The following is a 27,799-nucleotide window of genomic DNA, read 5'->3' on the forward strand; positions in this document are numbered from 1 at the left end:
GATCCTGGGCCTGGCGGAGGGGCTGGAGGGATCAGATCTTCCGTCGTATGTGACCACTATGTTGAGCTCGTTGATGGGAGCGGGGTCCTTCCATTTGCCCCTGGAGCTTGAGGGAGCCCACAGAGTGCTGGCCAGGAGGCCCAAGACAAATGAATCCCCGCGGGCAGTGCTGGTGCGGTTCCATCGATTCAGCGACCGGGAGTGTGTGCTGCGCTGGGCCAAGAAAGAGAGGAGCAGCAAGTAGGAGAATTCGGTAGTGCGAATCTACCAGGACTGGAGTGTGGAGGTGGCTAAGCGGCGGGCCGGGTTCAACCGGACGAAGGCGGTGCTGCATGCCAGGCAGGTCAAATTTGGAATGCTGCAGCCTGCGCTCCTGTGGGTGACATATAAGGACCGGCACCACTACTTCGAGTCCCCGGAGGAGGCGTGGGCCTTTGTACAGGCGGAGAAACTGGACTCGAACTAGGATCTGGGGACACGCTATGGCCGTTGCTGTTTTCGCTGTTGCTGTTTTGCAATTTTGACACGTGTTTTTTATGCTAGTTTTCTTGTTGCTCTGTTTCCGGGTGGGTCTGTCTGTTTGGTATGGTTGTGGGTTAGGTGGGGAATGTTGGGGGGGGTTTGTGTTTTATATGTTCTCTTCTGTACGTGGCTGGGGGTTGGGGTGAAACTGGATTTTGGGGAGCTGTGTCAGAAGGGTGGGGTGTGGCAGTGTGAAAGCGCGGGCTTTCCTCTGGTTTCCCACGCTGCGGGGCAGGGGGGGTGGAGCTGGCGGTGGGGGCGTGGCCTCTACTGGTTTTCTTTCCCGCGCTGAAGCGGTGCCAAGGAGGTGTGGCAAGAGGGGGATGACCCCATGCCGGGAGGGGATGGGTTTTGGCGGGAGCTGCCGGGGTCAGCAGAAGTCAGCTGACTCACGGAAGTACAGTAGTCCCCCTTTATAACGCGGGTGTTGGGGTCCAAGACAGCCAGCCGTGTTGCAACCGAGCCGCGGATATCCACGATGGGGGTTTTAAATTTATTTAAAAATCTATGCTAGCGCTTCCCATTGAGAGTCTACGGGGGGCGGGGGGAGAGGTCAGACCCCCGTAGACTCTCAATGGGAAGCGCTAGCATAGATTTTTAAATAAATTTAAAACCCCCATCGTGGATCTAATTAAAACGGTGTCAATTTCAGCGGCCGGCTCACTTTGATCCGGAGAGGGAAGCTGCTCTCTCACTGAAACAATCAGCCGGCCGCTGAAATTGACACTGCCCGCTGCTCTCTCCCTCCAATCCAACTTTTAAGTTTTAATGTTTCTGATTGGAGGGAGAGAGCAGCCGGCAGTGTCAATTTCAGCGGCCGGCTGATTGTTTCAGTGAGAGAGCAGCTTCCTTCTCCGGATCAAAGTGAGCCGGCCGCTGAAATTGACACTGCCGGCTGATTGGAGGGAGAGAGTAGAGAACACAGGAGGAGGTCATACGGGCCTCTGCAAGACCAGCATGGTCTCACATCACCCCTCCCCTCTGTAGCTGGGGTTCAGGCTGTGGCTCCTGGGGTACAGGCCGTGGCTGCTGGGCTTCAGGCTGTGGCTGCTGGGGAACTGTGGCTGCTGGGGTTCAGGCCGTGGCTGCTGGGGTACAGGCCGTGGCTGCTGAGGTACAGGCTGTGGCTGCTGGGGTACTGATTGGAGGGAGAGAGCAGCGGGCAGTGTCAATTTCAGCGGCCGGCTGATTGTTTCAGTGAGAGAGCAGCTTCCCTCTCCGGATCAAAGTGAGCCGGCCGCTGAAATTGACACAACTGACAGTTGGGGTCCATAAACCCCCCCCCCCCCCCCCCCCCCCCCCCGCGGTATATCGCGAACCGCGGTATTGCGGAGCGCGGTATAACGGGGGACTACTGTACCATGAAGGGTGCGTCACGGCTAGGAGGGTTCCTAGCCTGGGGGGGTGGGGGGGATACCGGGTTGCTGCTGGAATGGCCAGGAAGGAGCTGGTGTGGGCCGGGGGGGGGGGGGGAAGAGGAGAGGAGTTATCGCCATGGGGAACGGGTCAGGCGGGGCGCGCTGGCCTGGGGCGAGCAATCGATAAGCTATGGCTAGCCGGCGAGGGAGGTGGGCGGGTTGCCCTCTGATCCGGCTGATCACCTGGAACGTGAGGGGGCTGAATGGGCTGGTTAAGAGAACTAGGGTATTTTCTCATCTGAAGGGGCTGAAGGCGGACGTGGCTATGCTCCAGGAGACCCACTTGAAGGTGGCGGACCAGGTTCGTCTGAGGAAGGGGTGGGTGGGGCAGATTTTTCACTCCGGATTGGACGCGAAGAACCGGGGGCTGGCGATTCTGGTGGGGAAGAGGGAGGCGGCTGAGGTGGTGTCGGACAAGGAGGGCAGATATATTATGGTGAAGGGTAGGCTGCAGGGAGAGAAGGTGGTGCTGGTTAATGTATATGCCCCGAATTGGGATGATGCTGGCTTCATGAGGCGCTTGTTGGGCCGCATTCCGGACCTGGAGGCAGGGGGCCTGATCATGGGGGGAGACTTTAACACAGTGCTGGATCCCCCACTGGACCGGTCCAGTTCAAGGACGGGTAGGAGACCGGCGGCGGCCAAAGTGCTGAGGGGGTTTATGGACCAGATGGGAGGGGTGGATCCCTGGAGGTTTGGGAGGCCAAGGGCACGGGAGTATTCCTTTTTCTCTCATGTCCATAAGGTTTATTCCCGAATAGATTTTTTTCGTCCTGAGCAGGGGATTGATCCCGAAGGTGCAGGATGCCGAGTATTCGGCCACAGCAATTTCAGACCATGCTCCGCACTGGGTTGATCTGGAGATGGGGGAGGCGCGGGACCAGCGCCCGCTCTGGCGCCTTGATGTGGGGATGCTGGCTGATGCGGTGGTGTGTCGGAGGGTCCGGGGAAGTATTGAGGGGTATCTTGATGCCAACGACACGGGGGAGGTCCGGGTGGGGATGGTCTGGGAGGCCCTGAAAGCAGTGATCCGGGGGGAGCTGATCTCCATCCAGGCCCATAGGCAAAGGAGGGAGAGGAAGAAGAGGGAGAGACTGGTGGGGGAGCTCCTGGACATGGAGGAAGGAGAGGGAGAGACTGGTGGGGGAGCTCCTGGATGTGGATAGCAGATATGCGGAGGCACTGGAGGAGGGGTTGCTGGGGGAATGGCGTAGTTTGCAGGCCAAGTTCGACTTGTTGACCGCCAGAAAGGCGGAGACACAGTGGAGGAGGGCTTATGGCGCGGTATATGAGTATGGGGAGAAGGCAAGCAGGATGTTGGCGCATCAGCTCCGTAGGCGAGATGCGGCTAGTGAAATTGGTGAAGTGACGGATAAGGGTGGGAATGTAGTGCAGAAGGGGGAAGAAGTAAATGGGGTCTTTAGGGACTTCTACGAGGAACTGTACCGGTCGGAGCCTCCGATGGGGGAGGGGGGGATGAAGAGCTTCATGAACAGGCTATGTTTCCCAAAGGTTCAAGAGGAGCTGGTAGAGGGGCTGGGGGCGCCGATAGAGTTGGAGCAGCTAGTCAGGGGGATTGGTCAAATGCAGTCAAGTAAGGCGCCAGGGCCGGATGGGTTCCCGGTGGAATTTTATAAAAAGTATGCGGATCTGGTCGGCCCCCTGTTGGTGCGAGCCTTCAATGAGGCATGGGAGGGGGGGGGGGCTTTGCCCCCGACGATGTCGCGGGCGCTGATCTCTCTGATCCTGAAGCGGGATAAGGACCCCTTGCAGTGTGGATCATGCAGGCCTATCTCGCGCCTCAATGTTGACGCTAAGTTGCTGGCGAAGATCCTGGCCACCAGGATAGAGGATTGTGTGCCAGGGGTGATACACGAGGATCAGATAGGATTTGTCAAGGGACGGCAGCTCAACACGAATGTGCGGAGATTGCTAAATGTTATTATGATGCCGGCGGTGAAGGGGGAGGCGGAGATAGTGGTGGCGCTGGATGCAGAGAAAGCGTTTGATAGAGTTGAGTGGGAGTACCTGTGGGAGGTGCTGGAGCGGTTCGGATTCGGGGAGGGGTTCATCAAATGGGTGAGGTTGCTCTACATGGCTCCGATGGCGAGTTAGTTACCAATGGAAGGAGATCGGAGTACTTTAGGCTCTACCGTGGGACCAGGCAGGGGTGCGCCCTGTCCCCCTTGCTCTTTACATTGGCGATTGAACCTTTGGCTGTGGCGTTGAGGGAGTCAGGGAGGTGGAGGGGTCTGGTGCGGGATGGGGAGGAACATCGGGTATCGCTGTATGCGGACGACCTGCTGTTGTATGTGGCGGACCCAGTAGGGGGAATGCCAGGGGTGATGGAGCTGTTAGCGGAGTTTGGGGGCTTCTCGGGCTATAAGTTAAATTTAGGCAAGAGCGAGGTATTTGTAGTACACCCGGGTGATCAGGAGGAGGGAATTGGGAGGGTCCCGTTTAAGAGGGCAGTGAAGAGTTTCAGATACCTGGGGGTGCAGGTGGCCAGGAGTTGGGGGACTCTCCATAAGCTTAATTTTACCAGGCTGGTGGAGCAGATGGAGGAGGAATTTAAAAGGTGGGACATGGTGCCGTTATCGTTGGCGGGTAGAGTGCAGTCTGTCAAAATGACGGTTCTCCCGAGGTTCTTTTTCCTTTTTCAGTGTTTGCCCATCTTTATCCCTAGGGCCTTTTTTAGAAGGGTGACCAGCAGCATCATGAGCTTTGTTTGGGCGCATGGGACCCCGAGGGTGAAGAGGGTCTTCTTGGAGCGGGGTAGAGATGGGGGGGGGGGGCTGGCGTTACCCAATCTCTCGGGGTATTATTGGGTGGCTAATGTGTCGATGGTGCGCAAGTGGGTGATGGAGGGGGAGGGGGCAGCATGTGGAGATACAAGCCTGGGGGCCCTGGTAACGGCGCCGCTCCCTCCTACGAGGGATACTACGAGTCCGGTGGTGGCGGCTACCCTCAAGATTTGGGGGCAGTGGAGGCGACATAGGGGAGAAGTGGGGGGCTCGATGGAGGCTCCCTGGTTCTGGGGAACCATCGGTTCGTCCTGGGGAACATTGATGGGGGATTCCAGGGTTGGCACAGAGCGGGCATCAGACAGCTGAGGGACCTGTTTATTGATGGGAGGTTTGCGAGCCTGGGGGAGCTGGAGGAGAAATTTGGGCTCCCCCCCGGGGAACATGTTCAGGTATCTGCAGGTAAAGGCGTTTGCTTGGCGGCAGGTGGAGGGATTCCCTTCGCTTCCCGCGAGGTGGGTGAGCGACAGGGTGCTTTCGGGGGTCTGGGTCGGAGAGGGGAAGATATCTGATATCTACAAGGAGGAGGCGTCAGTAGAGGAACTGAAAGCTAAGTGGGAGGGGGAACTGGGGGAACAGATTGAAGACGGGACATGGGCTGATGCCCTGGAGAGGGTTAATTCTTCCTCCTCATGTGCGAGGCTTAGCCTCATCCAATTCAAGGTGCTGCACCGGGCCCACATGTCCGGGTCTAGGATGAGCAAGTTCTTTGGGGGCGAAGACAGGTGTGTCAGGTGTTTGGGGAGTCCAGCGAACCATGCCCATATGTTCTGGGCATGCCCGGCACTGGAGGAGTTCTGGAAGGGGGTGGCGAGGACGGTGTCAAGGGTGGCAGGATCCAGGGTCAGGCCAGGATGGGGACTCGCGATTTTTGGGGTTGGGGTGGAGCCGGGAGTGCAGGAGGCGAAAGAGGCCAGTGTGCTGGCCTTTGCGTCCCTAGTAGCCCGGCGGAGGATCTTGCTACAATGGAAGGATGCGTGGAGACCTGGATCAATGACATGGCGGGTTTTATTAAGCTGGAGAAGGTCAAATTCGCCCTGAGAGGATCGGTACAAGGGTTCTTTAGGCGGTGGCAACCTTTCCTCCACTTTCTGGCTCAACGATCGGGTACTGGGACAGCAGCAGCAGCAACCCGGTGAGAAAAGGGGGGGGGGAGCTGATGACTATGTTTGTTTATTTAATTTAAATTTATTTTTAAGTTCTCTTGTTCACTGGGTTTGGGAGGGTGGGGGGGGGGGGGGGGGATGTGATACGTGCGTTGATACGGTCTTGGGGGTGTTACAGTTATTATGAGGTTATTTTGTTGCATTTCATTGTTTGTTGTCATATTTTCTGTAAAAAATTCCAATAAAAATTATTAAAAAAAAAAAAAAAAAGTAGACTTCTGGGGTGGTAATTGGCCGACTTCAATTTGTGCTGTTTTTGATGTATAGGTCATACCTGAGCAATTTTCCACATTGCTGGGCAGATGCCAGTATTGTAGCTGTACTGCAACAACTTAGAGCAGGTTTTGGGGCATAAGCCTTTAACACTATTGCTGGAATATTGTCAGGACCTATTGCTTTTGCAATCCAGTGCCATCACATCAGGAGCCTACGAAGGGATTTAGATTGGTTGAAGTGAGTGAGCAGAAATTTTAAGCAGAGGGCGTATAATGTGGGAAATGTGAATTTTCCACTTTGGCAGGAGGAATAGAAAAGCAGCATATTATTTAGATCGTGATAGATTTCAGAACTATTGATGTAGAGGGATCTGGGTGTCCTGGTGCACGAATTGCAAAACATCGGTATTGTTGCTCGATATGCTCTCCTTAATTTGCTCTGTTTTAATTACGTTTGCTCAAGAGTCGCCAGGTATCTTTTCGATACAGCCACAAGGTTCAAAACTGAATACTGCTCAAAGACTCGATACACCAGTTAGTAAGTTTGAAATCAATGCACATTTATTTACACATAGTCAATTATTACTCATGCACAAACTCTACTCACTCAACTACTACTAAAAGCCTATACCTAGCTTCGGATGCCCACTCAGTCAGAGGAACAATGGCCGTTGTCTGATTCTGAGGCTGCTGGCTTCGAACTGACATAGAATAGTAGCTAGGAGCGCCTATCTCGTAGCGTGCGTTGACCTTAGACTTGCTTGGCGGGTCTCTCGTCGCTGAGAGCCAAGGTGAAGGTGAAGACGAAGACAGCGATCTGTCTTTGGGGCCTCCTCTTTATACCCCAAAGGGGCTTTGTGCTCTTTTGGGCGGGACCTGAACTTGGCCCCAATTAATTGGACCATGTCCCAATCATTTGTATTGATTCTCTCCAATAAAGGGGTCGTTGCTTGATGACTGGACGGGTCCTAGATGACCACCGGCCTGCCTTTGTTTTAGTCTCCACTGGCGCCGGGGAGTCTGCCCTGGTACCGATTTGCTTAAATGTTTCTCTTTTGTCCCTGGAGATAGCTCATTACTATGCTATTGGCTTGTAGTATCGATTTTGTCTGGGAGCTGCAAGTTCCAATCCACAGGCAAACCTTGCACCTGCTTGTTTCCTTCGCACTGTTCAATTTTCCCTTTTTGTAAGTGTCCATTTTGAAATCGGGACATGGCCACCCCAGGTGGCTACAGTATGCAGATAACAGTAAGTGATTTGGAAGACAAATAGAAAGTTGTCGTTTAGGGGAGTGGAATACAAAAGTAGGAATGCTTTGCTATAGTTGTTCAGGTGATTTGGAGTACTATATATAGTTTAGGTCTTTTTTTTAAAGAAAGGAATAAATGTGTTAGAAACAGTTCAAAGTTGGTTCACTTGACTGATACCTGGAATGGGAATTTTGCTAATGAGAAATGATTGGACAGGCTGCGGCTGTGTCCGTTGGAGTTCAGAAGAAAGTTGTGACCTTACTAAACCTACACTATACTCAGGAGACTTGACAGAGTGGTTACTCAAAAGATGTTTCCACCTGTGGGAGAGACTGGAACTAGAGGACACAATTTAAAAGTAAGCTTGTTTGATTAGAAGTTTATCTCTCTGTCAAATATTACATCAAGGTTGTAAACAGTCTGGGTCAGCATCAGTTTCCAGGGAGAGGAATGGAGCTTGTGGCAGGGGCTGAAGATAATGGTCTTCCAATATTTAGTTGGAGGAAATTTCTGCTTATCTCTTACTGGATGCCGGAGAAGCAGCATGACCATTTAGAGAGTGAAACGGTTGAGAAGAGTCATGGTGAGGAGGATATTGGCAGCATTTCTTTCCTTCATTTTTTTTTCATGGAATGTCGGTGTCACTGGCAGGGCCAGTTGTCCATCCCCTTGAACTGAATGTCATGCTGGACCATTTCACAGAGCAGTTAAGAGTCAACCACATAGCTGTGGGTGTGCAGTCACGTGTAGGTCACAGACCAGATAAGGATGGCTGATTTTACTCGGAAATGTGAACCAGATAGATTTTTATGCCAATCAAAGATAGTCTCATGGTCACCCTTACTGAGACTAACTTTGAATTCTGGATTCTATTAATGAATTTAAATTCCACGAGCCACCATGATGGCATTTGATCCCCTGCACCCAGAGCATTAGTCTAGGCTTCTGGTTTTAAAGTGTCCAGTGGCATTATTCCATAGCATAATATTGGGACTCCAAGGGGCAGCACCTACTTGAGAAATACTAGGAATCCAAAGATAAATAAATGCTGGAATTATGGTTATATCTGTATTTATTTTCTGTTTTTTTAAGCAAAACTGTGGAAGACCGAGGAATTGAAGTCTTCAACACCTCACTCCAGCATCATCCAGGACAAAGCAGTTTGATTGGAACCCCAGTCATCATTATAAATATTCACAATGGACAGTGACAGCAGTGTACCATCTACAAGATGAACTGACTAAGGCTCCTTAGCACCTTCATAAACCCACTTACCTCCATCATCTAGAAGGATGTGTGCAGCATATGCATGGGAATACCACCACCTGCAACTTCCCTCTCCAAGGCACATGCCGTCCTGACTTGGAACTATATTGCCTTTCCTTCACTGTCACTGGGTCAAAATCCTGGAAATCCCTTCCTAACAGTGATTATCATAGAATTTACAGTGCAGAAGGAGGCCATTTGGCCCATCGAGTCTGCCCCGGCTCTTGGAAAGAGCACCCTACCCAAGGTCAACATCTCCACCCCATCCCCATAACTCAGTAACCCCACCTAACACTAAGGACAATTTTGGACACTAAGGGCAATTTATCATGGCCAATCCACCTAACCTGCACATCTTTGGACTGTGGGAGGAAACCGGAGCACCCGGAGGAAACCCACGCACACACGGGGAGGATGTGCAGACTCCGCACAGACAGTGACCCAAGCCAGAATCGAACCTGGGACCCTGGAGCTGTGAAGCAATTATGCTATCCACAATGCTACCGTGCTGCCTAGGTTAAATGCTGGCCTGCCAGCAACTCCCACATCCTGTGAAAGAATAAATTTTAATAACACTGGAACTTGCACCCCATTTTTGAAGTGAGCGCCACATGAAACGCAATTTACTTTATTATTCAAAACCTGGAATTTCAGAATCATCACGTATACAACGAAACCAGTTAAACTTATGATAGAAACATCTTTCTACAAGTCCTACTGGATTGCTAACCTACCTCATCCACAGCTTCAGTTACATGATCAGAATCAGTAATAGTTATATTCAAAGCACATGTGCACTGTGTTCAAGGTGATCAGCCGCCACTATAAATTGTAGCTGGATTTAATTTTAGTAATGGTTATATATAACAGTTTTTGTTTGTACTTTCATAACAGAAGCAAAATGCAAAACTTCAGAAAATGATTTGGAAATTCTACCTGTTGTAAGGCCACGCAGCAATACTCTTCCAAAGAGCTTTGGTTCCTGTCTGGAACATGAGCAAAGAGATGTATGTAAAGAAACATTTGAGAAGGAGAAAAAGCCATCTAAGGAAGCAACATTAGAAACCATCCTAAAAAGACTTAAAGAGAAACGATCTGAGGAAGACTGGCCAGAGGATATCAAGGTAATTTTTAGATGGTAGCCTTTTGTCCATAGCATTTGGTTGATCTTGTAGAGCAACAGATACGAATCCCACTTGTTCCTATAGTTTTTTAATGCATTTTATTACAAATTTGTATCAAAGTAGGTTACAGCAAATAAACACCCCAGGAAGCATACTTCCCAACTATCAGTTTGTACAGATTTTTCTCCTTTTTCACCCCCCACCCCTCTCCCCATCACCCACTGCCCTGCGACGAGCAGCTCCTCAAACACGGTCACAAACATCCCCACCTTTTCTCAAACTCCCCTGCTAAGCCCCTTAACTCGTATATTATCTTCTCTAACTGCAGGAAGTCATACAGGTCACCCAACCATGCTGCTACCCCAGGTGGCGATGCCGACCGCCACTCCAGCAACATTCGTCCCCGTGTAATCAAGAGAGGCGAAGGCCGTGACATCGGCCTTCCTCCTCTCCATGAGCTCCGGCTTCTCTGAAACCCCAAATATCACCACCAAAGGGTCCAGGTCCACTCCCTCCTCCACTATCCTGGAGAAGACCGCAAACACTCCAGCCCAGAATCATCCCAATTTTTCGCAGCCCCAAAACATGTGCGCGTGATTCGCTGGCCCCCGCCCACATATCCCACACTCATCTGCTAACCCCTGAAAGAACCCACTCATTCTCGCCTGAGTCAAATGCACCCTGTGCACCACCTTAAACTGTATCAGGCTCATCCTTGCACAAGAGAAAGTCCTGTTTACCCTTCGCAGTGCCTCACTCCATACTCCACAATTAATCTCCATTCCCAACTCCGCTTTTCATTTCTCCCTGATCTTCACCACCTACCTCCCCAGCCACTTGTATACATCCCCAATTCCCCCACATCTAGAAGCAGCAGTCGCTCCAGCAGGGTGGTATCCAGGGAACGCCTTCCAGACCTTTCGTGCAAAGTCCCTAACCTGGAGATACCTGAACTCACTACCCCTCGGCAGCAATACCCTCTCTCTGAGCTCCTCCAGACTATTTTCCTCTCTTTCCACCACCTCCCACCTTGTTCACATTTGCCACCCAATAATAACGTAGCAAGTTCGGCAATCCCCCTAATTTAGCCGTCTGTACCAGCTCATTCACCGGGAATACCTTCCACTTGTTCCTATTTGATGTAATTATTTTAACTGCTTTTTTAAAAATTTGATTTGAAGTTGTGCAGTTTTTATTGATTAAATATGGAGTACAGGCTGCACAGTTGTAGCTGGATGTTTTGGAGTGAGGGTTATTCTTGCTTTTTAGAGAGATTTAAGTCTTAGATTAAACATATAGAAGCTTGGGTAATTGTGTCCTGGAGGACAGGAAAATATAGTACAGAACAATACACTGTTGCATTAAGAAAATATCCTTAATTTTAATGGACTGAATTTTCTGAGGAACTGCAATCATCATCTGGTCACCACTGCTCTTGCAAATTTCCCGCACTGTCGTTCCACTATGGCTTTTCCAGAAATATGAGCATGGCATCATTTGGGGAACTTAATCATAGGGAAGCACCCATTTTATGGCGCTAGCTGCTGTATGGCAGGTTTAAATGTCCAGTTAGGGGCCTCACGGTAGCATGGGGCCTCACGGTAGCATGGTGGTTAGCATCAATGCTTCACAGCTCCAGGGTCCCAGGTTCGATTCCCCGCTGGGTCACTGTCTGTGTGGAGTCTGCACGTCCTCCCTGTGTGTGCGTGGGTTTCCTCCGGGTGCTCCGGTTTCCTCCCACAGTCCAAAGATGTGCGGGTTAGGTGGATTGGCCATGCTAAATTGCCCGTAGTGTAAGGTTAATGGGGGGATTGTTGGGTTACGGGTATACGGGTTACGTGGGTTTAAGTAGGGTGATCATTGCTCGGCACAACATCGAGGGCCGAAGGGCCTGTTCTGTGCTGTACTGTTCTATGTTTGAATGTTAGAAAATGGGCGAATGGATGAATGTTAGAGAATGGATAAGGGAGGTGGTTGAGATGGTATTCGGGACTATTCGGGGGTTGTCAAAGGAGTGGTGATGGTGTCAGTGTGAATGATTGGGCGAGGGGGGGGGGCGTCAGATGTGTAATTACCCAGAGGTTTAGACTAGGTTTTAATCTGTCTAACCTTCCCTGGCTAACTATCCAGTTCAGTACATTGGAACTGTTTGAATCTGAAGTCTCCAACTTTATTTTAGAGTCAAAGGCATTCATGGAGGTCCTGGGAAGCAGAGGAATTGGCCATTGGAAGTTGAAATTTCCTGGGCAATTGCCACATGGCCTCACACAACAGGACTTCCCACAAGGTGCCAATGCTTAACATTGGACACACATCCAATCTCCAACGATTCAGAGACTGGCCTACATGCTAAAAAGGGGGGTGAAAATAAATCATAATTGATCCAGACTATTTTAAAATGCAAATAGGAACTATGCACAAACTTTATAACTTTTCAACATGTGGGGTTTTGTGTTACCATTGAAATTTCACATTGTTTAATTCTAAATATATCTAATCAACAGGAAATGAGACAGAACCATTTAACAGCAGAGAAGATAGCCCTTCAGAAGAGTCTGTTATATTTTGAGAGCATTCATGGACATCCGGTATATTTACCTTTATCTATTTTAGGACTTGTTGATCAAGCATAATTATTGGCACTTTTGAAATCTAAACTTTAAATGTCAAACATTGCATTACTTAAATGTGTCACTTCAATGTAAAATATCAATCTGTCAAGTGAGGAGTGAATTTGATGAAATTAAGAAGCAAGATGTTTTAGAGCTGATTTGAAAAGTGTGCAAATTTGGAGGTAACAAGTATTACGTTTATTGTTTGTGTAGTAAGAATGTGTTTTTATTCTATTAATCCAGCATATGATTGTTCATGTGAAATAATTTTGAATGATGTACAGTTATTGCCTTTTAGAATGAAAACTTAACATTAGCTAATATTGAGAAATTGCTAAATTGTAAATTTTTAAAGACCAGTGATTGAGGTAACATTGCAAACTTCCAAGAGGAAGTTAAAACCATTTGCAAATCGTCTGAAAATTATATTGGGATTAGACTATTGTGTTCCCTGGCATTGATAAGGTTATATGATTGAATGAATGAACAAGATAATAAATAAAACAGCATTGAGTTATTTTAAGAGCAAAATTAGTCAGGGCAGCACGGTGGTGAGGTGGTCAGCATTACTGCCTCATGGTGCCAAGGATCCAGGCCCCGGGTCACTGTCCATGTGGAATTTGCGCACACTCCCTGTTTCTGTGTGGGTCTCAGCCCCACACCCAAAAAGATGTGCAGGGTAGGTGAATTGGCCACGCTAAATTGCCCCTTAATTGGGGAAAAAAATAATTGGGTACTTAAAAAAAAAGTAAAATTAGTGTAATAATTGAATGTTCTGTATATTAACTGCTTAGTATAGACATTGAGACGATGGAACCATCAATGAAAGGAATCATCTCACTAATTATCCTGTAAGAGTGTGCAGTTTGCTGTCCTGTTTAGTACTCAACATCTAACAAAGTTTGTCAAATTTTTCAGGTTACGAGGGAAGAAAGGCAGCTGGTGAAACCGTTATATGATAGATACAGACTTGTGAAACAGATGTTGGCCAAAGCAAGTGCAACACCAGTAATTGTAAGTGTGAAGGTCCCTCAAAGTAACAATTAAATCTTGCATTTTACACAGTGCCTTCAATATAGTAAAACGTCAGGCACTTCACACCAGCATATTTGGACAAAACTTGACACTGATCCAGAAAAGGAGACAAAATCTACCGCTACGAACAAACATTTAGTCACTTGTCCTGAAGAGGGCTTTAAAGGAGGTAAGCGAGGCTGAGTTATTTAGGGAAGGAATTCTAGAGCTTGTGGTATAGACTGCTGAATGCGTGCCTCCCAATGTTGGGATGAAGGAAGTGGGACATGGGCAAACAGTCCAGAGGTGGAAGAGGAGGTTGCAAAGAAGGGTGAGATGAGGCCGTGGATATGGATTTGAACACAAGTAAGAATTTTAATATGAAGGTATTTGGGGCTGCAAATAATTGTGGATAAGTGAATTCAAGGGTGATGTGTGAATGGGATTTAGTGAGAGTTAGGATATAGGTAGCAGAAATTTGGATGTGGTGAAGTTTCCAGAAAATGCAAGATGTGATGCCAACCAAGATGATATTGGTGTGGTCTCGTCTGGAGGGTAGCAAGACCATGGATGAGGGTTTCAGCAAAAGAAGGACTGGGACAGGGATGGAGACAAAAATAATGTAGAGTTGGAAGTAAGCAGTCTCTAATGTTGAGGTTATGGGATGAGTAGATGAAATATGGCGGCATGATAGCATAGTGGTTAGCACTGCTGCCTCACAGCGCCAGGGACCCGGGTTAGATTCCGATCTTTGGTGTGGAGTTTTCACATTCTCCCTGTGTCTGTGGGTTTCTTCTGGGTGCTCCAGTTCTAACCACAGTCCAACGATGTGCAGGTTAGGTGGGTTGGACATGCTAAATTGTCCCTTATCCAAAAGGTTAGGTGGGGTTACTAGGTTACGTTAGGGTGAGGCCTTTTGCCTGGGTAGGGTATACTTTCAGAGGGTCGCTGCTGACTTGATGGGTGAATGGTTTCCTTCTACACTGTCATGATTCTATGAGATTGGATGTTAAGGTTGCAAGTTAAGGTTGCAAGCAGTCTGGTTCAACCTGAGATGGTGGCAGAGGAACTGAGTTTGCAGCAGGAGCCAATTTTTAATTGGAGCTCAACCAGCGCTGGCTGTAGTGCCGATGATCTGACACCATTGAGATAGTACAAGAATCACATTGGAGGTGAGGTAGAACTGGGTGCTGATCAGGTGCAAGCCATTTAAGTAAGAGCCTTACTATAAGAAATAAGTATATATTATACTTTCTTTTGAACACCAGAATTAAACACATTAACAACAAAGAAATGTTGACAGGTACAACATCTCATCTTGCTTCCTGAAACCTGCATCTATATTCCAATCCAACAAACCCATATATTTCAAATTCCATTTATGTATAAAGTTAACCAGTTTTTACTTATCTTGGTGTCAAGACCTTGGAGTGAGAAACCTTTTTTTTAGGACCAAGTTGAAAACCTTCTGCCCAGTTTAAAGACCTGACCCTTTCTATTCGCTACACCAGCTGCACTTAAAGCACACAATATTATTTTGTCTCTTGTTACAAGATATGCCTGATTTGTTTAGCCAGGCTCAAACTGTTACAGCATTACATTAGCTCTCTATCTACAAACAGATAAAATGGTTTTTAATATCTATCAGCAAAACACTTGCCCTGCAAAAAAAATCATTGATTATCGCACTTTTAATCATATCTCTTGCAGCCATACCGTCTGTACGCATTTTAATCTAGGTTTTTATTCATACTTTATGATTTCTTATATTCACAATTTTTAAATTTATTCTAAACTTGGCAAAAGTATCCTTGTAACTACTCTGTTTGAATGGTATCCAATCACACAATTATTCCAGCCACTGATTAGGAAGAAAACTAAGTGGATACTTGTCTGAAAATGTGTTTTCCTCCTGGGTACATGAGATGGTACAGAATTGTAAACTGATTCAAAGTTGTACACCAAACTTTGAAGAAGCAACAACAGTTTAACACAACTTCTACAAACTTCAAAGCAGTTCTATTGCCAGCATTGATGTAAAAGAGGTGGTGCCACCTCTTGGTTAGTCTTGGGCAACTACCTGTTTGAAAATTTTAGACCATGGCTGATTTCACTATGATCTCTTAACTGTGAAATTGCTCAGTTGAATTCTATACTATGCAGCAGATGGAATATCCAGAAGGAAAAGGTAAATGGAAGTGGATGTTCTTTTAGTGGGATCTAGTGGTGTAGGAAATTGATATGCAGTGTTTTGTACTTATTACTTCACAAGTATATTGAGTTTCTTGTTTACGTCTTGGGAATCCATGCATTATAACACTCGGCTGGTGAAGATTCAGTTATTATAAACTCAATGGGTGCACTTGTAAATAAGATGTTCCTAATAGTTCAGCACCCTCTTGTAAACGCTTTTAAAATTGTTAAAGAGCCCAAATTGGGCTGAACTAGTGGCTTTTGGCTTTGATGGATCAATTTCCTCTCGCCTGCTTCTGTCTCTGATACATTAAAAGACTGAGCCCCATGTTAATATTATTTTTTTTTAAAATTTAGATTACCCAATTATTTTTTCCAATTAAGGGGCAATTTAGCGTGTCCAATCCACCTACTCTGCACATTTTTTGGGTTGTGGGGGCGAAACCCACGCAGACACGGGGAGAATGTGCAAACTCCACACGGACAGTGACCCAGAGCCGGGATCGAACCTGGGACCTCAGCGCCATGAGGCGGTTGTGCTAACCACTAGGCCACCGTGCTGCCCTACTGAGCCCCATGTTGCTCGTTCTGGGTGAGTGTGCTTAACACTCAATTTGGCTCTGTTTCGTTACTTAGCTTTGGAGTCGCCAGGTATCGTTAAGATACCGCCACAAGTTTTTCAAGGTCAAGTTCAAAGCAATAAAACCATACACCAATTAGTAAGTTCAAACAAATGAGTTTATTATAATACAATTATAATCTACTCACGCACACGCTAAGATGACTAAACTATTCCTACCACTAAATAAACCAATACTTATCTTAAAAGGAACTGCCGGATATGGGGACAAGGCCTTTTGCTCTGCACTGGGTCCGCAGACTTCAGGTTGGTACGGGTTAAAAAGGGGTCAGGAGTGTCTATTTCTGGTAGCGATCGTTGTGAGACCCTTACTTGCTGGCGGCTGCTGTCCCAAACCTCTCCTCTCTCTCTCTCGGTCAAGGTCTTCTTCGGTAAAAGGCTGGTCGAGAGGGCTGGTCAAGAGAGGAGGGCTGGTTAAGAGGAACGAACTAAGTTTGGGACCTGTCTTTTATAGGTCCCAGGGCTTCGTGCCCTTTTGGGCGGGCCCTCTATCTGTTGGGGATCGATTGGGTCTCTTCCCAATCGATTTGTTTGAATCCCCCCAATACTGAGGCTGTCCCTCGGCTACTGGGCGGGCCTTCAGGTGCTTTGTCTTAGAACCCAGCTGGTGCCGGGGTGTCTGGTATCGTATACAATGTTGCAATCACTTCCCTATTTGTGGCCGTTGTCCCTGGGATCGTTCCATTACTCTGTTAACTGTCCCAGAGATTGCCTCATTAGTATGCGGAATGTTCGTTTCGGTGCTGTCTGCTCTCTTAGCAGACAGAATACACAGTGGCTTGTTGCAGCCTGCTTGTGCTGCAAACTTTGTCCATTTTACCCTGCAAGCTTTGCGTTCCTCCATTTTGTATTGAGGGAATGGCCAACTTCGGTGGCTACACCCCACCAGTGATGTCATATCTCTGAAGGCACATGCCCATTCTTTTTCCCCACCCTCAATCCTTCCTTCCTCCAGCAAATTTAGGACTGAGAACCGTCTTGGGAACCTGTCAGACATCTGGTCTGTTACCATTCTCATAGGAGGTAGTGGTATTGTCACTGGATGAATAATCCAGAGATGCAGAGTAATGCTCTTGGAACCTGGGTTCAAATCCCACCACAGCAGATGGTGGAATTTGAATTCATTAAAAGTCTGATATTGACCATGAAATCATTGTCAATTGTTGTAAAACCCAATCCAATTCACTCATGTCCTTTGGGAAACAAATCTGCCGATTTTACCCAGTCTGGCATACACGTGACTCCAGAACCACAGCAATGTGGTTGACTCTGAACTGTCCTCTTAGTTCAAGGGGCAATAAATGCCAATACAGTAGTCCCCTGTTATACCGCGCTGCGCAATACCGCGGTTCGCGATATACCGCGGGGGGGCTTATGGACCCCAACTGTCAGTTGTGTCAATTTCAGCGGCCGGCTCACTTTGATCCGGAGAGGGAAGCTGCTCTCTCACTGAAGCAATCAGCCGGCCGCTGAAATTGACACTGCCCACTGCTCTCTCCCTCCAATCCAACTTTTAAGTTTTAATGTTTCTGATTGGAGGGAGAGAGCAGCGGGCAGTGTCAATTTCAGCAGCCGGCTGATTATTTCAGTGAGAGCAGCTTCCCTCTCTGGATCAAAGTGAGCTGGCCGCTGAAATTGACACTGCCGGCTGCTCTCTCCCTCCAATCAGAAACATTAAAACTTAAAAGTTGGATTGGAGGGAGAGAGCAGCGGGCAGTGTCAATTTCAGCGGCCGGCTGATTGTTTCAGTGAGAGCAGCTTCCCTCTCTGGTTCAATGTGAGCCGGCCGCTGAAATTGACACCGTTTTAATTGGATCCACGATGGGGGTTTTAAATTTATTTAAAAATCTATGCTAGCGCTTCCCATTGTGAGTCTACGGGGGTCTGACCTCTCCCCCCCGCCCCCCGTAGACTCACAATGGGAAGCGCTAGCATAGATTTTAAAATAAATTTAAAACCCCCATCATGGATATCCGCGGCTCAGATACAACGCGGGTGGCTGTCTTGGACCCCAACACCCGCGTTATAAAGGGGGACTACTGTATCCCACAAATACATTTTTTTAAAAAGGCTTTGCTAAACATCCCCGAAAGAACGAGCTTCTGGATAAGATTTCACTTTTTAAAACATTTACTATAATGGTCAAATTCAAACTCAACATAATGCAAACATTAATAGACAAAATAATATTTCAATAGAAACGACAAAGTTTACTTTTAATAGTCGACACGACAAAGATAGTTCATGCCTGTTTCAGCGATACTTCCAGGATAAATGTGGCACCATATGCCATCTGTGTCGTTCAATCTCTACCTCTGGTACATATTTTTCCATTTGCTGAATTTGGCCCTCTGTCACTTTTGCCAGCAACCTACTTCTCATGTGAGGTCTCTGGACGTAAAGCCACGGACTCATTTTACGGTAATATAGTTACCCAGGATTTTGAAGTGGTTTTAATCCGTCTAACTTTTCCTGGGCAACTATATTAAAGAGAGTATACATGGGCAGCATGGTAGCACAGTGGTTAACACAGTTGTTTCACAGCTCCAGGGTCCCAGGTTTGATTCCGATTTGGGTCACTGTCTATGTGGAGTCTGCACGTTCTCCTGGTCTCCTGCGTGGTTTTCCTCCGGGTCCTCTGGTTTCCTCCCACAGTCCAAAGATGTGCAGGTTAGGTGGATTGGCCAAGCTAAAATTGCCCTTCGTGTCCAACAAGGTTAGGTGGAGTTTCTGGGTTATGGGGATAGGGTGGAGAGGTGTGTGCTTGGGTGGGGTGCTCTTTCCAAAGGCCGGTGCAGACTTGAATGAATGACAGCCTCCTGCACTGTAAATTCCATGATGCTATGAAACTATCCAAAATCTAGCATTTAACTCAGAGTTTCACATGGTTCCCAGTGCAGGGTAACGGCCCATCAAAGTTTATATTACCCAGGCAAAGGGCAGCATGGTGGTGTAGGGGTTAGCCCTGCAGCCTCACAGCGCCGAGATCCCAGGTTCGATCCTGGCTCTGGGTCACTGTCCGTGTGGAGTTTGCACATTCTCCCCGTGTTTACATGGGTTTCGCTCCCACAACCCAAAGATGTGCAGGCTAGGTGGATTGGCCATGCTAAAATTGCCCCTTAATTGGATACTTTTAAATAATTTTTTAAAAAAAAATTCCCAGGCAATTGTGTAGTCCTTGAATTGGACTTGCGCTGTTTATCTCCAGCCCCCCTCCCCCACCACACACGCCGGCCGACCTACGCCATCCGAACTTCGCGACCCACCATTTTCACTTAACTTTAATGTGACACGTGAGCCTGCTTGATCCTCACGATCTCACTTGCTTTGTTATTCAATGTTGCATTTCTGATAATGACTTCAGTTGATGATTTAACATCTCGCTGCATGTGCAGGAAAAAATCTAACTCGCCATGCCTTTCATTTTTCCCTGCATATAACACAAATGAACTTTGCATCCTGATTTGTAGTGGCACAATTAATAAAGAGAAGGGTGTGTAGATAGCCTGGGTTATGTTGAGATCCAAAAAGACTAGGTGTTGGGCGTCTTGAAAAATATTACGGTACTTAAGTCCCCCGGGCCTGATGGGATCTACCCCAGAATACTGAAGGAGGCTAGAGAGGAAATTGCTGAGGCCTTGATACAAATCTTTGGATCCTCACTGTCTTCAGGTGATGTCCCGGAGGACTAGAGAATAGCCAATGTTGTTCCTTTGTTTAAGAAGGGTAGCAAGGATAATCCAGGGAATTACAGGCCGGTGAGTGTTGCGTCAGTGGATGGGCAATTACTGGAGAGAATTCTTCGAGACAGGATCTTCTCCCATTTGGAAGCAAATGGACTTATTAGTGAGAGGCAGCACGGTTTTGTGAAGGGGAGGTCGTGTCTCACTAACTTGATAGAGTTTTTTGAAGAGGTCACAAAGATGATTGATGCAGGTAGGGCAGTGGTCTATATGGACTTCAGTAAGGCCTCAAGAGTATTGAAAGTCCGAGAGACCTAGGTGTACAGGTCCACAGGTCAAAGGGGCAACACAGGTGGAGAAGGTAGTCAAGAAGGCATATGGCATGCTTGCCTTCGTTGGCCGGGGCATTGAGTATAAGAATTGGCAAGTCATGTTGCAGCTGTATAGAACCTTAGTTAGGCCACACTTGGAGTATAGTGTTCAATTATTTTCGCCACTACCAGAAGGATGTAGAGCAGGGGTGGGCAAACTACGGCCCGCATGCGGCCCGCCAAAGGTATTTCTGCGGCCCACCAAGTCATTTAAAAAAAAAAAAAAAATTTTTTTAAAGGTTAATGGGGGGGGGGGGGGGGGGGGGGGGGGGCTGTTGGGTTACTTACTGGTATAGGGTGGATACGTTGACTTGAGTAGGGTGATCATTGCTCGGCACAATGTCGAGGGCCGAAGGGCCTGTTCTGTGCTGTACTGTTCTATGCTCGATATGAGGCGCCCAGAATCATAACCGGGTGAAGTAATTATTTTACTTAATATACTATGCGGCCCTTTGTGAATTTCTGAATGTGGCCCTTGCATGGAAAAGTTTGCCCACCCCTGATGTAGAGGCTTTAGAGCGGGTGCAGAAGAGATTTACCAAGATGTTGCCTGGTATGGAGGGCATTAGCTATGAGGAGCAGTTGAATAAACTCGGTTTGTTCTCACTGGAACGACGGAGGTTGAGGGGCGACCTGATTGAGGTCTACAAAATTATGAGGGGCATAGACAGAGTTGATAGTCAGAGGCTTTTCCCCAGGGTAGAGGGGTCAATTACTAGGGGGCATAGGTTTAGAGGAGATGTATGAGGCAAGTTTTTTGCACAGAGGGTAGTGGGTGCCTGGAACTCGCTGCCGGTGGAGGTGGTGGAAGCAGGGATGATAGTGACATTTAAGGGGCATCTTGACAAATACATGAATAGGATGGGATAGAGGGATACGGACCCAGGAAGTGTAGAAGATTTTAGTTTAGACTGGCAGCATGGTCGGCACGGGCTTGGGAGGGCCGAAGGGCCTGTCTTTGTGTGTACTTTTCTTTGATCCTTGTTCTAAACCCATACCTCAAGTGATCATCTTTATGCTGCTTTGTTCCTGTTTTCAGAATCATCTTCATGGGTTGTTCACCAGAGATATTTCACAAGTGCAATTTGTTTTTTTTATAAAGTAGAGTTCCTCACACCCACTCCTCAACTAACCTGACAATCCGTTGCCCAGAGGAAAGAAAAGAACAACTTTAGAAAAACGGCAGAGACTAGAAACACAAAAAGCCACGTCATAATTGTGAAGGATTCTAAATTGTTGGATGAGAAAAGAGAAAATCTTTGTTCTTAAACAAGTCACAGGCAGTCAGATGAAGTCGAGAAAGTTACAATAATTCCAGAAGTTACTTGCGTAAATCCCCATGAAGACCCAACAAGACAAGGCAGGCTCATCAGTTTTGAAACAGAACAGTTCACCACAGCCATAAAGTAAATTAAACAAATTATATACTGGAGTAGTTCGCCGGACAGCTTCCTGGCTACCACCAGAGTATGTAATGAGTAGACATGTGCAAGTACAATAGTTACCTCTCCCTCTTCTATGGCAATTGCCAGCAGTGACTGGAAAATACTTTCTTCCTACTACAATCCTTGTGTCTGTTTTACAGCCACACCACATTAAAGTGATCAAAGGCTGTGAAGTGCTTTAACACACCATCCATCAGACATTATTATTGTTGACACAACATACTGTGATTGGATTGCTTTTGAAATGGCATTGCGAAAATAGTTATTCATTCACATCATTTTGATGCCATTGTCTGCCATCCTAGCTCCCTTGGGGACTGGCGCATCTGTCAAAGTTAAGAATATGCAGCTCTGTGGTTGCTGATTGAGGGTCATAGATCAATGCTGTTCATTAGAAATCACTGCTTTAGACATGGGCATGACTACGGTGACTCTGTTTCACCACATGCACCAACTTTAGTAGAAACCAACTTTGCATCGAACACAAGTAATGTACTTAATGTTAATGTTTGTTCATTGTGTGACATTTTACAGCCTTGTAGCTTCACTGAATTCCCTTGTTGGATGTTTATGATTTTTCTCACTTGTCAGTGGGCTAAATAAATTTGGAAAAATTAAGGAGGTGCAAGTTTTCCCAAAACTACAAATAGCTCCTTGTGGTTGGGAGGGAGTAGGGTGGTGATGATTGGTGGTCAGAGTCCAACATGGATACAACCATTTGAAAGGTCTTTGCTCAGTTTAAAATGTTAGAAATAGCAATGAGAAAATCTATTTTTATAATGTGTTAGGACTTAGTCCCTCACAATGTTGTGACAAATAGGTGTGTTTTTTTAAAAAATTGATCATCAATTTAGTGAGTCTTGTGATAAACATGTGACCAGAAGTGAGGTAACTAAAGAAGCAGGAGTGCTGCTGCGTTGTGCCACTGACCATCAATTAGCGTGTCTGTCTGACTCTCTTGTCGACCTGTGTTGCATCCACTCATCTACATTTATTTCTCTGAAGTTGGTAACCATGTCATTGTGCAGACAGGTGCATATGTTTTGGGGTTTCTAGTTTCATTGCTGATCTGTCAAGTGTATTTGAATCTGACGGCCTCATAGAGGTTGGTTTATTGCACCTGAGTTTTGTTTGTTTAATCTTCATAATATCTGGGTTCCTGTCTTACATTTCTTCGCTCTACTTTGTTGATGGAAAAACTGTTATCGACTGACTGATTTTCTTCAACAAAATTCTCTTTTTTAAAAAATAATTTTTATTGAAAAATTTTGTATTTATATAACAACGAACCGCAATAAAATACCAACAATAACAATAACAATAACCAAGATACCTATCTTTGAGCCAGAAAAGGCTGCCACCGTTTATAGAACCCTTGTACTGATCCTCTCAGGGCAAATTTGACTCTCTCCAATTTTATGAATCCCGCCATGTCACTGATCCAGGTCTCCACACTTGGGGGCCTCGCATCTTTCCACTGCATCAAGATCCTCCGCCGGGCTACTAGGGACGCAAAGGCCAAAACACCGGCCTCTTTCGTCTCCTGCACTCCCGGCTCCGCCGCAACCCCAAAAATCGCAAGTCCCCAACCTGGTTTGACCCTGGACCCGACCACCGTCGACACAGTCCCCGCCACCCCCTTCCAGAATTCTTCCAGTGCCGGGCATGCCCAGAACATATGGGCATGATTCGCTGGGCTCCCTGAACACCTGGTGCACCTGTCCTCGCCCCCAAAGAACCTACTCATCCGAGTCACAGGCATATAGGCCCGATGCAGCACCTTAAATTGGATGAGACTAAGCCTCGCACATGAAGAGGAAGAGTTGACCCTCTCCAAGGCATCCGCCCAAGTCCCATCCTCTATCTGCTCCCCTAGTTCCCCCTCCCATTTAGCCTTCAGCTCTTCCACTGACAACTCCTCCACCTCCTGCATTACCTTATAGATGTCAGACACCTTCCCCTCTCCGACCCACACCCCCGAAAGCACTCTGTCCATCGCCCCCTGCGAGGGCAGCAAAGGAAATTCCTCCATCTGTCGCCTAGCAAACGCCTTTACCTGCAGGTATCTGAACATGTTCCCATCGGGGGAGCCCAAATTTATCTTCCAGTTCCCCCAGGCCCGCAAACCTCCCGCCAATAAACAGGTCCCTCAATTTACTGATGCCCACCCTTTGCCACCCCCTAAATCCCCCATCAGTGTTCCCCGGGATGAACCGATGATTTCCACTTAATGGAGCCGCCATCGAGCCCCCTGTTTCCCCCCATGCCGTCTCCACTGTCCCCAGATTCTTAGGGTCGCCGCCACCACCGGGCTCGTGGTATACCTCTCAGGAGAGAGCGGCAACGGCGCCGTTACCAGGGCACCCAAGCTTGTACCTCTACAAGACTCCATCTCCATTCTTTTCCACGCCCCCCCCCATCACCCATTTACGCACCATTGACACATTAGCCGCCCAATAGTACCCCAAAAGGTTGGGCAGCGCCAGCCCGCCTCTATCCCTCCCTCGCTCCAGGAAAACCCTCTTCACTCTCGGAGTCCCATGTGCCCACACAAAGCTCAAAATACTGCTAGTCACCCTCCTAAAGAAGGCCCTGGGGATGAAGATGGGCAGGCACTGAAAGAGGAACAAGAACCTCGGAAGCACCGTCATTTTGACGGACTGCACCCTCCCCGCCAACGACGATGGCAGCATGTCCCACCTCTTGAACTCCTCCTCCGTCAAGCCTGGTGAAATTGTGCTTGTGAAGAGTTCCCAGGTACCTAAAACTCTCCCCTGCCTTCCTAAGCGGGAGCCTACCAATTCCTCCCTCCTGGTCCCCAGGGTGCACCACAAACACCTCACTCTTACCTAGATTTAGTTTATAGCCTGAAAAGGTCCCAAACTCAGCTAGCAGCTCCATCACCCCCGGCATCCCTCCCACCAGGTCCGCCACATACAGTAGCAGGTCATCGGCATACAACGACACCCTATGTTCCTCCCCACCCCGCACCAAACCCCTCCACCTCCCTGAATCCCTCAACGCCATTGCCAACGGTTCGATTGCCAATGCAAACAACAAGGGGGACAGGGGGCAACCCTGCCTGGTCCCTCGGTAAAGCCGGAAGTACTCCGACCTCCTCCCATTCGTGGCCACACACGCCATCGGGGCCTCGTATAGCAGCCTCACCCATCTAATAAACCCATCACCAAATCCAAACCTCCCCAACACCTCCCATAAGTACCCCCACTCCACTCTATCGAAGGCCTTCTCCGCATCCAACACCACCACTATCTCAGCCTCCCCCTCAATCGCCGGCATCATGATGACATTCAACAACCTCCGCACATTCATGTTCAGCTGCCTTCCCTTAACAAAACCTGTCTGGTCCTCGTGTACAACCCCTGGCACACAGTCCTCTATCCTGGTGGCCAGGATCTTTGCCAGCACCTTGGCATCCACATTAAGGAGAGATATGGGCCTGTATGAACCACACTGCTGGGGGTCCTTGTCCCTCTTTAAGATTAAAGAAATCAACGTACGCGACACCGTCGAGGGCAAAGTCCCCCCTTCCCATGCCTCATTAAGTGTCCGCACCGGCAAGGGGCCCACTAGGTCCACAAACTTTTTATAAAACTCCACCGGGAACCCATCCGACCCCGGCGCCTTCCCTGACTGCATCTGCCGATCCCCTTAACCAGCTCAATCGGTGCCCCCAACCCCTCCACCTGCTCCTCCTGCACCTTTGGGAAAGATAGCACGTCGAGAAAACACTCCATTCCCCTCCTCTCCACCGTTGGCTCCGACCGGTACAGTTCCCTGTAAAAGTCCTTGAAGACCTCATTCACCTCTACCCCCTTCCGTACCACATTCCCACTCTTATCTTTCACTCCAGCAATTTCCCTAGCCGCATCCCACTTGCGGAGCTGATGAGCCAGCATCCTACTCGCCTTTTCACCATGTTCATACACTGCCCCTTGTGCTTTCCTCCACTGTGCCTCTGCCTTTCTAGTGGTCAACAAATCGAATTTAGCCTGTAGGCTGCGCCTCTCCCCCAACAATCCCTCCTCTGGTGCCTCCGTGTACCTCCTATCTACCTCCAACATCTTCCCCACCTGTCTATCCCTCTCGCTCCTCTCCCTGTGTGCCCGGATGGATATCAGCTCCCCACGAATCACTGCCTTCAGGGCTTCCCAGACCATCCCCACCCGGATCTCCCCTGTATCATTCACCTCGAGGTACCCCTCAATACTTGCCCGGACCCTCCTGCACACCTCCTCCTCCGCCAACAACCCCACATCCAACCGCCACAATGGGCGCTGACCCCGCACCTCCCCCATCTCCAACGCCATCCAATGCGGAGCGTGGTCGGAGATTGCAATGGCTGAATATTCGCCCTCCTCCACTCGGAATCAGTCCCCTACTCACCACGAAGAAGTCTATCCGAGAATAAACCCTATGTACATGGGAGAAGAAAGAGTACTCCCGTGCCCTCGGCCTTACAGACCTCCATGGGTCCACGACTCCCATCTGGTCCATAAACCCCCTCAGCACCTTGGCCGCCGCCGGCCTCCTACCCGTCCTTGAACTGGACCGATCCAGTGAAGGATCCAACACCATATTGAAGTGTCCCCCCCCCCCCCCCCCCCCAAAATAATCAGACCTCCCGCCTCTAGATCCGGGACACGTCCCAGCATACGCCTCATAAAGCCCGCATCATCCCAATTTGGGGCATACACACTAGCAAGTACCACCTTCTCTCCCTGTAGCCTGCCCCTTACCATAACAAACCTACCCCCTTTATCCGCCACCACCTCAGATGCCTCAAACAACACATTTTTCCCCACCAGAATCGCCACTCCCCGGTTTTTCTCATCCAACCCGGAGTGGAAAACCTGCCCCACCCACCCCTTCCTCAGACGGACCTGGTCCGCCACCTTCAGGTGGGTCTCCTGAAGCATTGCCACATCTGCCTTTAGCCCCCTCAGATGAGCAAGTACCCCAGACCGCTTCACCGGCCCATTCAGTCCTCTCGCATTCCAGGTGTCCAACCGGATCAGAGGGCGTCCCGCCCCCCCCACCCCCTTCGACTAGCCATAGCCCGTCGACTGCCCGCCCCAGGCCAGCACCCCCCGCCCGACCCAGTCCCCACGGCGACAACACCTCACCTCTGTCCTCCCGGCCCACACCAGCTCCTTCCTGACTCTGTCAGCAGCAACCCGGTATTCCCCTTATCCCCCCCCCCCCCCCCCCCCCCCCCCCTCCCTCAGGCTAGGAACCCTCCTAGCCGCGAACCGTCCTCCATTGTACTTCCGTGGGTCAGCTAACTTCTGCTGACCCTGGAAACTCCTGTCAAAAACCCGACCCCTCCCAGAGTGGGATCATCCCCCATCGTGTCACTCCTCAAGACACCGCTCCAGTGCGGGGAGGAACCGGTTAAGGCCCCCCCCCCCCCCCCGTCATCGTCTCCACCCCCCAGCCCCGCAACGCGCGAAACCAGAGGAAAGCCTGCGCTTTCGCACTGCCCCACCACACCCTTCTGACGCAGCTCCCAAATATCAGCCCCACTCCATACCCCCAGCCCTATACAGAATACAACAAACCCTCCCGCAAAATACAAAACCCAAACAATGCCCCCCAACAAAAAACAGAACAACACCCCAATAAATAACCATATCAAAATTACAAAAGTACAGAAAAAGCACAGCAACAGTAGAAACCAGCAATAAAGCATTACAACCGACCCCGCAACCCCCAACCCCTAGTTCGAGTCCAGCTTCTCCGTCCGCGTGAAGGCCCACGCCTCCTCCGGGGAATCAAAATAATAATGCCACTCCAAATAAGTTACCCACAAGCGCGCAGGCTGCAACATTCCAAACTTTATTTTCTTATAGAGCACCTCCTTCGTCCGATTAAACCCGGACCGTCGCTTAGCCAGCTCCGCACTCCAATCCTGGTAGATCCGTACTACCCCATTCTCCCAATTGCTGCTCTTTACCCTCTTGGCCCAGCGCAGCACACACTCCCGATCACTGAACCGGTGGAACCTCACCAGCACCGCACGCGGGGGTTCGTTCTCCTTGGGCTTCCTGGCCA

The 27,799-nt window shown here is 48.7% G+C and overlaps 1 protein-coding gene across 3 annotated transcripts in view; it reads left to right on the forward strand.

Moving 5' to 3' along the window:
* Positions 1-27,799, forward strand: part of LOC119965263 (protein FAM13B-like) — a 212,025-nt gene that overhangs the window by 159,399 nt on the left and 24,827 nt on the right. For all 3 annotated transcript variants that reach the window (XM_038795769.1, XM_038795770.1, XM_038795771.1), the window contains 3 exons: positions 9,537-9,766; positions 12,271-12,354; positions 13,297-13,392. In XM_038795769.1, the coding sequence (XP_038651697.1) occupies positions 9,537-9,766; positions 12,271-12,354; positions 13,297-13,392 (410 nt within the window). The remainder of the gene's footprint in view (positions 1-9,536; positions 9,767-12,270; positions 12,355-13,296; positions 13,393-27,799) is intronic.

The sequence above is a fragment of the Scyliorhinus canicula genome, chromosome 4 (genome assembly GCF_902713615.1).
Source record: "Scyliorhinus canicula chromosome 4, sScyCan1.1, whole genome shotgun sequence".
In the NCBI taxonomy this organism is placed as follows: domain Eukaryota; kingdom Metazoa; phylum Chordata; class Chondrichthyes; order Carcharhiniformes; family Scyliorhinidae; genus Scyliorhinus; species Scyliorhinus canicula.